Source organism: Nyctereutes procyonoides, unplaced genomic scaffold (assembly GCF_905146905.1).
Source record: "Nyctereutes procyonoides isolate TBG_1078 unplaced genomic scaffold, NYPRO_anot_genome, whole genome shotgun sequence".
NCBI lineage: Eukaryota > Metazoa > Chordata > Mammalia > Carnivora > Canidae > Nyctereutes > Nyctereutes procyonoides.
Genome location: NW_026575126.1, coordinates 15,981,080 through 15,993,843, shown reverse-complemented (window position 1 = coordinate 15,993,843; position 12,764 = coordinate 15,981,080). Strand labels below are relative to the sequence as shown.

At 39.9% G+C, this 12,764-nt stretch overlaps 1 protein-coding gene across 4 annotated transcripts in view; it reads left to right on the top strand.

The window, feature by feature from the left end:
• Nucleotides 1-2,415: 2,415 nt before the first annotated feature.
• The window catches only part of ODF2L (outer dense fiber of sperm tails 2 like), a 37,030-nt gene continuing 26,681 nt past the window's right edge, over nt 2,416-12,764 (top strand). The window contains exons 1-4 of one of the 4 annotated variants that reach the window (XM_055341144.1): nt 2,416-2,583; nt 8,797-8,969; nt 11,169-11,301; nt 11,970-12,098. In XM_055341144.1, coding sequence (XP_055197119.1) covers nt 8,857-8,969; nt 11,169-11,301; nt 11,970-12,098 — 375 coding nt within the window. In that variant the 5' untranslated portion in view covers nt 2,416-2,583; nt 8,797-8,856. Of the gene's footprint in view, nt 2,584-3,515; nt 4,573-8,796; nt 8,970-11,168; nt 11,302-11,969; nt 12,099-12,764 lie in introns of those variants that run through there. The other 3 variants (XM_055341147.1, XM_055341145.1, XM_055341146.1) reach the window with 3 other exon arrangements.

The window sequence follows — 12,764 nt, the reverse complement described above, 5'->3', positions numbered from 1 at the left end:
AGAACACATGCAACTCAGAGTGGAGGATAAACCCAATGAAAATAATTACACAAGCAAACTATTTTTTAAATTGCTTTTTTATTTTGCTAAACTTTATTTATATTCATCAAGTATCTTTAAACTATTTCATTGTTTGCTATTTTTACATCACAGTATATATTTGTTCTCATGAGGAAGGAAAACAGAATTCTATCAATATTGTATCTTGAATCCTACACACAACTGTACCACTTGTGAGTTTAATATTTACGAAGTACTTGATATTTTAAATGCTTTATATCAGAGGTCTGCACACTATGTCCTGTGGGCCAAATCTATCCTGGTGTCTATTTTTGTAAATTAAGTTTCACTGGAACACAGCCAAACCATGTGTTTATGTGTCCTCTATGGCATCTTTTATGCATCAATGGCAGAGTTAAATATGATATATTCTGTATAATCCACAAATCTATAATATTTACTATGTGTCCTTTTACGGAAAAAGTGTTGGCCTCTGCTTTAAGTTGTGAGGAAATCCTTGCTTTATTATTTTATAGGTAGTCAAGTATTTAATATTTGGGGAAATTGACTGGCATTTTTAGTTGGGCTGGACGAATTTTTTTCCCATTTAAATAATATGAAATAAGGGATTTTTAAAAAGATTTTATTATTAGAGGGGGAGAAAGAGAGGATGAGAGGGAGGAGGGTTCAGAGGGAGAAGCGGACTTCCCACTAAGCAGGGAATGAGGGCTGGAGCCTGGGACTCTGGGATCAGGACCTGAGCCGAAGGCAGATGCTTAACGGACTGAGCCACCCAGGCGCCTACCTCAATAAGGGATCTTTCTATCCAAAAATTCACTATCTGACAAGATTTCAAATTTAGATTAGAACAGATTAGAAGATAAGAGATGGCAGGTTTACCTGAATAGTTCTGTTAAAAGGGTCAATTTGAGAATCTAATATAATCCTCTTGAGATTTTGTGTTTTTCCTTTTGCATGTCTTATAAAGGTGGCTACATCTGACACTGATGCAATTTAATTAAAATAGTTTTCATGAAAAGCCTAACTTCTGTGTGCAATTATTTATCTTGTTATGACACACTAGTAAGGTTAGCTAGCATCCCAGATAAGTGCTGGAAAGACCCTCAAAATTAATTTCCTTCCCCCAACTCCACATGCGCACCCCCCTTTTTTATTTAAGTGGAAGGGAAGACAAGCCCAGAGTAGGGAAGTCACCGGACTTGCCAGAGGTCATGATCCATCAGGAAGAGCTGAATCCAGTCCCAGTGGGTTTTTTTTTTTAAGCATTTGTATATATGTAACAGTTACATGATCGATAAGAATGAACTTTTCACTATCATGAACGTTTTACTGGACAATAAGCCCTGAAAAAAAAAAAAAAAGCTTTGCTGTACTCATCAATGGAAAATATTTAGTAAAATCAATAATGAGGTATGCCGCGTCGGGGCTAAAACTGCTGAGGTGATAGTGGCTCTATTTGTGAACTTCACATGATGGTGTACAGTTCTGAACATGAACATTAAGAGTTGAAGTGGATAATGTTTTACTTTACTTTTTTTTTTTTTTAGATTTTATTTATTTATTAGAGAGACAGAGAGAGAGGCAGAGGGAGATGCAGGCCCCATCCCATGCAGGGAGCCCGACGTGGGACTCGATCCCGGGTCTCCAGGGTCACGCCCTGGGCTGAAGGCGGCGCTAATCCGCTGAGCCACTCGGGCTGCCCTGTTTTACTTTTCTAAGTAAAATCTCGCCTTGCGTGTTCAGGAGTTCATAAATCATCCTAGCCGGGTGCAGAACAGATGCAAGGAATTTAAAATCTGAAAGGCGCCTTGGAGAGCACCGTCCAGCTCCCAATCTCACAGAAGCAAAGAGGCCTAGAGAAGATCGCAGTTAAACAGCAATATCGTGTATTCAAAAACCAGGTTCCCTGTAGCCGCTGTTGCTTTGGCTTTTTCAAGTGCCCCCTTTAAATGCAAAAACAGGGCGCTTCCAGGGCAGCCCCGGTGGCTCAGTGGTTAAGCGTCTGTCTTCAGCCCAGGGCGTGACCCTGGAGACTCGGGATCGAGTCCCACGTCGGGCTCCCTGCATGGAGCCTGCCTCTCTGTCTCTCATGAATAAATAAATTAAAAAAAAAAAAAGAAGGGCACTTCCAGGCCATGTGCCGGAAAATTCGCAATCTGTCGGTCCTACTTCCCTTTCTAGGTTGAGCTCAATTAAGATTTCGGTAACTACACACAAGCGCAGCCTTTTGAAGGGCGGGCGGGAAAAGTTTACCCGGAGACGCAGGGCGCCCCGCCCCTCGCCCCGCCCCGCCCCGCGCCCGCACCAATAGCAACAGACGCGGCCGCCGCCTTTCCCGAGCCCGGCCAATCGGCGGCGTCGCCTCAGCCCGACGGAAGGGGCGGGGCGGCCGTTGCCAGAGAAGCCGCTCGATGGTTACCAGCTCCGGGTGCACCGGGCGGGCACGCCTCCGTCCCCAGCAGTTCTAGCGACTCGCCGGCTGCCACCTTTCTAGCTTCCGCCTGCCGCACTGCCCCCTGCGTCCCGCTCTGTCCCCGCCGACCCAGGGCTGGGGAAGCTCAGGTACGCCGCTCGCGGTTTCCACCGACGTCCGCCGAGCGTCATCTTCGCAGCCCTTCCACAGCCGAGCCGCGACGGGCTGACGTCACGGCGGCGTGCTGACGCAGCGGGAGCGGGGCGGAGCTTGGGCGTGGACGGCTGGTTGGCGGGGACCGCGGGCGGGGTGGTGGTGGGGGCGACGGCCCCGGCGTGCACCGCGAGAGCTGGGCCTCGGCCGCTAGTTCGCGTGCGTGACTGCCCGGAAGGCCCTGCGCGGCGCGGGAAGAGGGCGGCGCGGCTGTGGATCCTCGCTGGCGGGGCCGGCCGGCTCGGGCGTGGCGGCCTTTCTGTTCTCTCGACCACCCCGAGTCTGCCAGCCTGTGGCAGGGCGTGCGGCTGCGTTAGCGGCGAATCCCCTAAGTGCTTCTCCGGGTTTTTCTGGGTGTGCAGACTCTGTGGGAAACCCCGTCCAGTGTGTGCGGCCTCGGGCCGGGCCCCCGCGTCCCTTACCTGCAGGATGACGACCACGAGGCTCCCTTGGAGGGGCTGCCGTAAAGGGCCTTGAGTGAGGCGACGTCAGGTTGGAGTATAGGTGGCGGGGCCCTTGTGGGTCGAGAACGCCGCCGCCGCCACGCCGGCTCTGCGGTTTAGGTCTGCTGCTTTTTCTTTTTTCTTTTTTTGATTTTTTTTTTATTGGAGTTCAATTTGCCAACATATAGCGTAACACCCAGTGCGCATCCCGCCAAGTGCCCCCCTCAGTGCCCGTCACCTGGTCACCCCAGGCCACCGCCCACCTCCCCTTGTTCCAACAGAGTTTGCCTGTTACTTCACCCATAGGAAGGTTAGGGGTGTTTTTGAATTAATGAGGTTCTTGGAGTAGTTTTAAAAATCAGTTGCTTGGTTAAAGGGACAAACCTGTTTTTTTTTTTTTTTTTTTTTTAAGATTTTATTTATTCATGAGAGAGAGAGGGAGAGGCAGGCTCCATGCAGGGACCCCGACTCGGGACTCGATCCCGGGTCTCCAGGGTCAGCCCTCGGCCCAAGGCACCTGCTAAACTGCTGAGCCACCGGGGCGTCCCAACCTGTTTTTATTTTCTTTTTAAGATTTTATTTATTCATGAGAACACACACACACACACACACACACAGGCAGAGACACAGGCAGGGGGAGAGGCAGGCTCCCTGCAGGGAGCCAGTCATGGGACTCGATCCCGGGTCTCCAGGGTCAGCCCTGGGCCCAAGGCACATACTAAACCGCTGAGCCCCCCGGGGCATCCCAACCTGTTTTTATAATCAGTTTGCTTTCCTTCTGCTTATAATAAGCGTGTCATGGTCATATCCATAATTCATTAACAGCTAGGTGTCCCGTTTTCTGTTTCTCTTTCTTCTACTTTCACGGTTGCTTGTGTGCAAACAATACGGTTTTTGTATCCAAAACCAAAGGTATGAGAAAGTAGCTTTATCTTGTACAAATGAGTGAGACCCAAGGAGCTGAGTGTAGCAATGAGGTTGGCAAGGCATCTATCTACTCGCTGGGCTCAATTCCTTTCGAAGTCAGTTGTGTTCCCTTAGGCTCTGGTTTAGCGACACTCCCCTTGTTACTACTTTGAAGGTGATTTGTAGTGATCCTGTGAAGAGCAGGTCTTGAAAGAATTGTTTTTAAGAAGTTGGTTCATACAGATAAACTCAGGCCCGCAAGTGATTGATTGATTTAAGGAATGGTGGTACTGCCTCAGGATGATTTTTTTAAGAGTAAAAAAGATTTTAAAAAGACCTGGTGGGAAATCAGCTCCAACAATGAGCCAAAGAGACCCTAAGTTAAACACACACACACACACACACACACACAAACAAACAACAAACAAACAGCCCCACCTGTAAGTGCTACTTCATGCCCTTCAAGCCTCCCCACAGCTTTGGCTGGCAAAGGTTATTCTCTGTGTAGAAGAGGCAACAATGGCCTGCTGTGACTAAGAGTTGTCCGTGTCAGGTGGCTCCAAGGACTGAGAACAGGTGAGTCTGGCCCAGTATTCTTTCATTTTAATATGCTCTGGGTCCTTAAGGAATCTTGTTCAGGCTACCTGTCCTCTTGAGAAAGAAAAAAATAAGACTTTGAGAAGATTTTCTTCAAACTAATAAGTTATATGCGGTACTTAAAGGGATATACGCTGTCGTTTTCTGGAACAGGTATGTGGAGCAACCCATCCAGATGGTCATAGGTACATGAGGTGCTCTGTTCGGTCACTTTCTGTACAGATCTCTTGCTACTTGGATTCCTTCATTGTTTTTTCATGTTTTTATCACCAGGGGAGACAATGTTCGATTTCTTCAAGACTTTCTAGGCAGAGAATATTGGAATTTTATCTCTCTGGGACCCTAATAACTGATTTCAGTGCTCCTACGGTTCTCCCCTCCATAGGTTTGGTCCATTCTCCAAAATACCAATGGATTTATCTTTTAAAGATGCACTTCTGGGACGCCTGGGTGGCTCAGAGGTTAAGCATCTGCCTTCAGCCCAGGGCGTGATCCTGGAGAACCCAGATTGAGTCCCGCATCCGGCTCCCTGAATGGAGCCTGCTTCTCCCTCTGCCTGTGTCTCTGCCTGTCTCTCTCATGAATAAATAAATAAAATGTTTTTTAAAAAAATAAAAAATAAAGATGCACTTCTGATCTGTTATGATCCTGCTTAAGATGATTTAATGGTCTGTCTTAACCGTTGGGGAAAAAAAAATCAAGCTTTTGAACTTAGCGTGCAGTGACCACTTCAGTGTGTCCAGTCTCCTTCTTTGCCACTTGCCCTGGCAAATCATGTCCCTTTGTGATTCCTTCCTCTTGCTTATACTTGACCCTCTACCTAGATTGCCCTTTTCTCCTCATTTTTACCACACACACATTGTTTCTGCAGGATTCTGCAATTCTTTAGTAGACTTTGACTAGTGTGTAGAATAATCAGAGAGATGAGCAGCATTCTTATATCTACTTTATATTTTTTGCTGAATATTTCAGTGATTTTTTTCAGGAGAAGCTGTGTGCTTTTGTGTGAAGCCAATGGGAGCTCGTTTTCCAAGAGTTAATGTTTGGCAAAACAAATTGAAATCTGTGAGGTTCTTATGCTTTTCTCTTCAGATAGATTAGCTTTAAATATATATTTGTCTGCAGCTGGTTTGTTTACTTAGAACAATCTAGATGCTGAGGAAGGGCATGAACTGGGATCTTTCTTTTCTCTGACTATGGCCAACATTACAGTCCCTGAACAGCCATCCCTCAAATGCTTGTTGTTGGCCAAAATGGAACATACTTTAGTGAGTGTAGCTGGGTCAGCATAAACGATGACCATGCCTGGAAAAAGCTTTAAGTACATGCCTTTTTGATAGGGGACTGGTAAAGTCATCTCTGTACAGGAAATTTAATTCTTTGAACATTAAAATATATTTAAATTTCTAATCTTCAGGGGTTTGGTTATTAAATATGTATGCAGAATGTGTCTTTGTTTCATCACCAAGTTGTACAGAAGTACATTTGTCATTTGGCAGTAAATTCCATGTGATTGAAAATGTTTTCTTGTGAAACATCTGCTTTTCCATACAAGGATACATTTGGCCCACTAAAATGATAGCATTTTTTTTATAAAGGTAGAACTTTTTATGCTAAAGAAAATTATTGTTGAGCATACATATGTTTTTGGTTATAGTAATATCACAACACAAAAATAATGGAGTGCCTTGGAATCTCTGAACAATTTTTATCCCGGAAAACATTTCTAGATTGTAAGAATGTAATTGTTGATAATTTCTATGGAAATATCTGAGACTTGACTTACACAGTTCTCTATGTTTTAGAATCAATAATGAAGGTAACATTTTTGAATCTCTATTTTTACAATGTGTTCATTTTGTTTACCCTTTAAGAAAAGACATAGTTACTTCTTACAGATGATGATGCAGAAAAATGTATTTCATCTTGTGATAAAACTTTTGGAGAATTTGTATAAATAGCTGCCAATAGCCCACAGAGCCAAGTAAGAATTCATTTAAAATACTGATCCCAAACTGAATCTTATAAAATAAGCCTACAAATTGAAGATCCCTAATCCTCTTATATTTTTGAAAAATTTTTAAAGATTTTATTTATTTATTTGTGAGAGACACACAGAGAGGCAGAGTAATAGGCAGAGGGAGAAGCAGGCTCCCTGTGGGGAGCCTGATGTGGGACTCGATCCCAGGACCCCAGGATCACAACCTGAGCCAAGGCAGATGCTCCACCACTGAGCCACCCTGGTGCCCATATTTTTGAACTTTTATTTCAAATATAGGAAACATTTTTCTTTTAATGATTCCCCTAAAAGATGAATCAGTGAAGTAAGTGAAAAGCAACTGTCTTTATTCATCATGTTAACTGCTCTAAGCCTTGAGTCCTCTCCTTCAATTATTGCTTAGCTTTTATGAGGCTTATAGGTGCTAAGAATTCAAATGTAAATAAGATATTCTTTCTTGGGGATCCCTGGGTGGCGCAGCGGTTTAGCGCCTGCCTTTGGCTTAGGGCGCGATCCTGGAGACCCGGGATTGAATCCCACGTCGGGCTCCCGGTGCATGGAGCCTGCTTCTCCCTCTGCCTATGTCTGCCTCTCTCTCTCTCTCTCTCTCTCTCTCTGTGTGTGTGTACGTGACTATCGTAAATTTAAAAAAAAAATTCTTTCTTGAGATTCCAATGTGCAAAGCAACAAATTTTAAACAAGTGAATGAATAAAAGGTTCCTCTGTGAGTAGTAGGGTAGCTATTGGAACCAAACAGATCAGTAGATGATAGTACTGTTGATTGCAGTGACTTATCCAGATCATATTCTTCTTCACTCTTAGGTTTGGTTTTTCATTGATTTTGTGTATCCATATATCTTTTTAATTCTTTAAGACTTCAGATAGCTCAAAATACTCAAAATATTGTTAACACCCTACTAACATGTTTCAGACTTGCAGCATTCTAGTAGATCATCTTAGACTATCGGTAGATTAGTTAGCAGTTTCATTTGTACATAAGTTGCTGGTATTTCAAAAATATGAGCATGCTTTTCTTTGGTCTCTATCCTAAATATTTGTTTCTGTGGTGTATAGAACCTTCAGACAAAAATAAATGCATTTTTATAGATACTTTCAAAGTGTTTAAAAATACGAGTAATTTTCAATCTATAATTTCTTCATATCTACTTACAGTATTGAAAATTTTTGAACAAATGTATAATACTGATTTAGAAAAATAAATTACAGAGATGTGAAATATCTCTGAAAAAATGTGGGAGATCTTAAATATAGCATTTGATTTTGTATAAATATGAAATGAAGTTCAGGAAGACACCATATATTAGAGTTGTGAAAACATAGCTTTAATGATTGCTAAAGCACTAATTCATTACTTAAAATGGAACAGTTCTTTTTTTTTTTTTTAAAGACTTTATTATTCATTAGAGACAGAGAGAGGCAGAGACATAGGCAGAGGGAGGAGCAGGCTCCCTGTGGGGAACCTGTTGCAAGAACTTGATTCCCAGGATACCGAGATCACAACCTGAGCCAAAGGCAGATGCTCAACCACTGAGCCACCCAGGCGTCCCAAAATGGAACAGTTCTGAAGAAATTCATGAGTATTCACAGTTGAAAAATGACATCTCTAAGTTGGAATGAAAATAGTAAAACTTACAAGTATTATCATCTGTCTATTCATTATCACCAAAGAATATCCTAGATTGAGCTGGGAAATAGGAATGAATTAATTTTGTAAGGTCTACTTTGAAAAGAATAATTTAATCTTATTGTAGCAATTGTTGCCAAATACTCTCAAAAGTATATTAAATTTCTACTATTCTAGGCATACAGAACATACATTTCCTATTGGGTAGATATAATGAAACTAAGGATCAGAGTTAACCATATTTTTATATTTCTTTTCTAGTTTGACTGGATTAAGATATTATAATACTTAAGAAATATATTAATAAAAATTTCTATATTGTGGTTATATGGAAAATAATGGACCTTTTGGAAACTGTATGGAATTGGCAATTGTGGAATGGTTGTGTAATGCAGTTTTGACACTTTCTGAATTAGTATCACTATGAGTAGCGGTTGTAATTTCTATTTTGCCTCTAAAATATTATTCTTTAACATGCTTAGGATTTTTATTTTATAGGGTAATGATAGTAAAAAGAACCTACTGAAATGATAAGTTTAATAACTAAAATATTTCCTAGCTTTCAGCTTAGGAGGAGGAGTCGTTGTGGAAGCCAACTCTAAATCCATTTATCAAATTTATGGAGAAGCCTGCGGTTGATGGAAGTCATTCAGAAGAACTATGTTCTCATTTTACAACTACACCAGAGAATGAACATTTACCACAGGCTGCCAGTGAAAGTCATCTCAGCTGGTATTCTTTTTTTTTTTTTTATTTTTTTTTTTTTATTTTTTTTTTTTTATTTATTTTATGATAGTCACACAGAGAGAGAGAAAGAGGCAGAGACATAGGCAGAGGGAGAAGCAGGCTCCATGCACCGGGAGCCTGACATGGGACTCGATCCGGGGTCTCCAGAATCACGCCCTGGGCCAAAGGCAGGCGCCAAACCGCTGCGCCACCCAGGGATCCCTCAGCTGGTATTCTTAATAATGGCAGGAGATATCTAATTTTCTGATTTTTACATTTTATGTTTTGTCCATACTGGAAATTATTTGACTGAAATACAGCATTCTCTCAAGAGTATCTTCTTCAAGTCTAGCAGTTCATATATTTAATTAACCTGATTACAGATGTACTAATTTAGCATAATTGGGCTAGTTTTTTGGAATCTTAAAACATAAAAAATGAATGCCTTATCTATTGAGAATTATTAGGATAATAAGCCTTATAACTAAAGTAAATGAAAATAGAAATAGTATGGAATATTGGAAATGGAGTTGATGAGTACTTATTCACTGTTTATTTGGAACATTGCTATATAACAAATACCTCTCCCATTTTGCTTTCTTTTTTAGAATAAGGTATTCACAGAGTGCCTGAGTGGCTCAGTGTCCAACTCTTGATTTCAGTCAGGTCATGATCTCAGGCTCCTTTGCTTGAGCCCCACATTGGACTCCATGCTTGGTGGGGAGTTGGCTTGAGATTCTCTCTTTCCCTCTCCTTCTCTCCCCCCCCCAAAAAAAAAAAATAAAATCTCTAAAAAAAAGAAAGAATAGGGAATACAGTTGCTATTTATATGACTCATTGCTCACCAAAATGACAGTCTTTTTTTAAATTATTTTTTTAAAGATTTATTTATTTGATAAAGAGCACAAGTAGGGGGAGCAGGTCCCTCAGCAGGGAGCCGCCTCAAGGCCTGATCCCAGAACCCCGGGATAATGACCTGAGCCAAAGGCAGATGCTTAACCAATAGAGCCATCTGGGCACCCCATAAAAAGACAGCCTTAAAATACCATTATTGTCACCTTGGTAGTATAATCCAGCTTCTAGTTTAGCTTGTTAAAGTGACAGTTATATTTGGTCATATATAACCATTCTTGACTTTCGTCTGCCTATCGTTTTTAATAATGGATAACTGTCATATAGCCAGCATCTTACACCTATAACAATAAGCAGCAGTAATTAACACAGCCTGCTTTGTGACATAGCCTCCCATCAGCTGTTGATGAGTGATTATATCACGTTTTGTAAAGAAAGAAAAAATGCTGGGCAGCCCTGGTGGTGCAGCGGTTTAGCGCCGCCTGCAGCCTGGGGTGTGATCCTGGAGACCCGGGATCGAGTCCCACATCGGGCTCCCTGCGTGGAGCCTGGTTCTCCCTCTGCCTGTGTCTCTGCCCCTCTCTCTCTGTCTCTATGAATAAATAAAATCTGAAAGAAAGAGAGAGAGAGAGAGAGAGAGAGAAAAGAGAAGAGAAGAGAAAAAGAAAGAAAGAAAGAAAGAAAGAAAGAAAGAAAGAAAGAAAGAAAGAAAGAAAGAAAAGCTGCCTGTTAAAGACAAAATGCTTTCCTATCACTTGGAATTTTATTTATAAATACTGAAAAGTTTCCTTCAAACTTAGTTACACGTAGGTTTTGACTTCAAATAACTCTGTTCATATAAAAAATGTAAGTGAAATAGAGTATTCTCAAAAATTTTTTAGACTCAAAGGGAGTTTTGAGATTTGGAGAGCTTTAGTTTTTTGTGTCCCATTTGTTTAGCTTATTGTTCTTCTGGAGGAATTTTTTTGCGAAGAATAGGAAGTTTCAAGAAAGCATTTGGGAATAAGGTCTAGAAAAATCTTTTGGATTTGGAATAGGGAGAAGAAAGGGAAGTAAAAAAGACAAATACATTCTATTAAATAATTACAAAGTAGCACAGTGAAGTATTTCTGTTGGTTTTTGTGTTTACATATCTAAACATTTTAAAAACTATTTTTCTGTGTTTATTAAGTATAGAAAAATAGGGGAGTATAGGAAAAATTTCACAGATTTTCAGTGACAATTTATTGTTACATTTTGGAAGCAGTTTTTGGAACTGTAATATTTAGTTAAACTGTGCTATATTTGCATAAAAAGTATAACTAGTTTATGTGACAGATTTAACTTAAATTTTATTTGTGCATATCTAATTAGTCTAAAGCAAGACAGCCTGAATGAAGAGACTGACCTGGAAGCAACATTTAAGGAAGCTGAGTTGGCAACTTGTTCTGTAGAATTATTTTTGCCATTATTTAAGGATACCGTTGAAGAGATTAGTTTTGAAAATGTGAGTACTTATGAAAATCTAATAAAATGGACAGTTAGCATAATACTAATGTATTAACTGCAGTGTTATGTCTTAATATAGTTATGCTCACATATTGATATTTGATATTAAAAATTGCAGGTTTATTAGTTGTCCTTATTTCTACGTCATTAACTGCAGTTCTTCAAAGATAATCTCAGGCATGCGCTTTTTAAGAGGCTAAGCTAGGAAGTATATAACGTGGTGCTTGACTTCCCTGAAGTTGAACTAGAGAGTCAACATTTTCCAGAGTGAATTTAAAGTAAAATATTCCGTGATATGGGATATATCTATCTTCTGTAGTGTTATATGGCATAGAAACCTGTATTCTAAAATTTCAGTGTACTAAAGTTTGAGACAAAAAAAATAGATTGTATTCTATTAGCTTTATTTAAATAAATGCCTGAAATACTTAGGGCTTAAGTCCTTATTTTGATTTCATTACTTTAATGTATGATGTAAGATCCTATTTACTACGAAGAAACTTGGCAAAATTTGCTTTTACTATATGCAAAAATGATTTTGTTACTAGAATAAAGTATTCTTTGATAATAGCAGCATTGTATTTTAGAAGTGTCTTAATGCTGTATCTTTTAAATTTTTTTTAATGCTGTATCTTAAAATGTGTATGTGGTTCTTATATTTGGTAGGCTAATCTTTTTGCATCCTCTTTGAAGAAGATTTCTAAACAGAAGGAAATATTAACAAAAGAATTAGACACTTTCAAACGTGTAAAACAAGCTTTAGAACATCTTCTTAGAAAGACAGAATCCCAACAAGTAAGGAACCCTAAGCACTAATCTAATAGATACATTTCTCACTTGAAGGATTTACTATTTCTGAAACTGTAGAAATTGAATTACTGGCATATTTGAAATGGAAATAATTCTTGAATTTTTGTTTGAAATGGCAATCATTAAACCAAACCTTATTCTTAACATTTCACAAATAGTTCTACGTAAAAACAGCATGTTTATAAGTACTTTGAGTATTTTCTATCCCAAAATTTTTCATTGTTTGTTATATTTCATTTTAGCTGATTACAATAAAATTTTCTTAGAATTGAAGTTCCTTTGTATGATTGCATTCCTACATTCATTTATTTTGGGGGGTAACAGTTTGTTGAGAGATAATTCACATACCATACAATTCACCCACTTAAAGTGTACAATTCAGTAGTTTTTAGTATATTCGCAGAACTGTGCAGTAATCACCATAGTCAATGTTAGAGCATTTTCATCACCACAAAAAAGAAACCCCACATCCTTTAGAAGTTTGCCTACCTCCCAACCCCACTCATCCTTCCTTACCCTATTATCTACTTTCTGTTTTTACAAATTGCTGATTCTACACATTTCATGTACATAGAATCATATAAAATGTGGTTCTTCATAACCGGCCTTTCATTTAACACAATGCCTTCCAAGGTTCATCCATGTTATAGC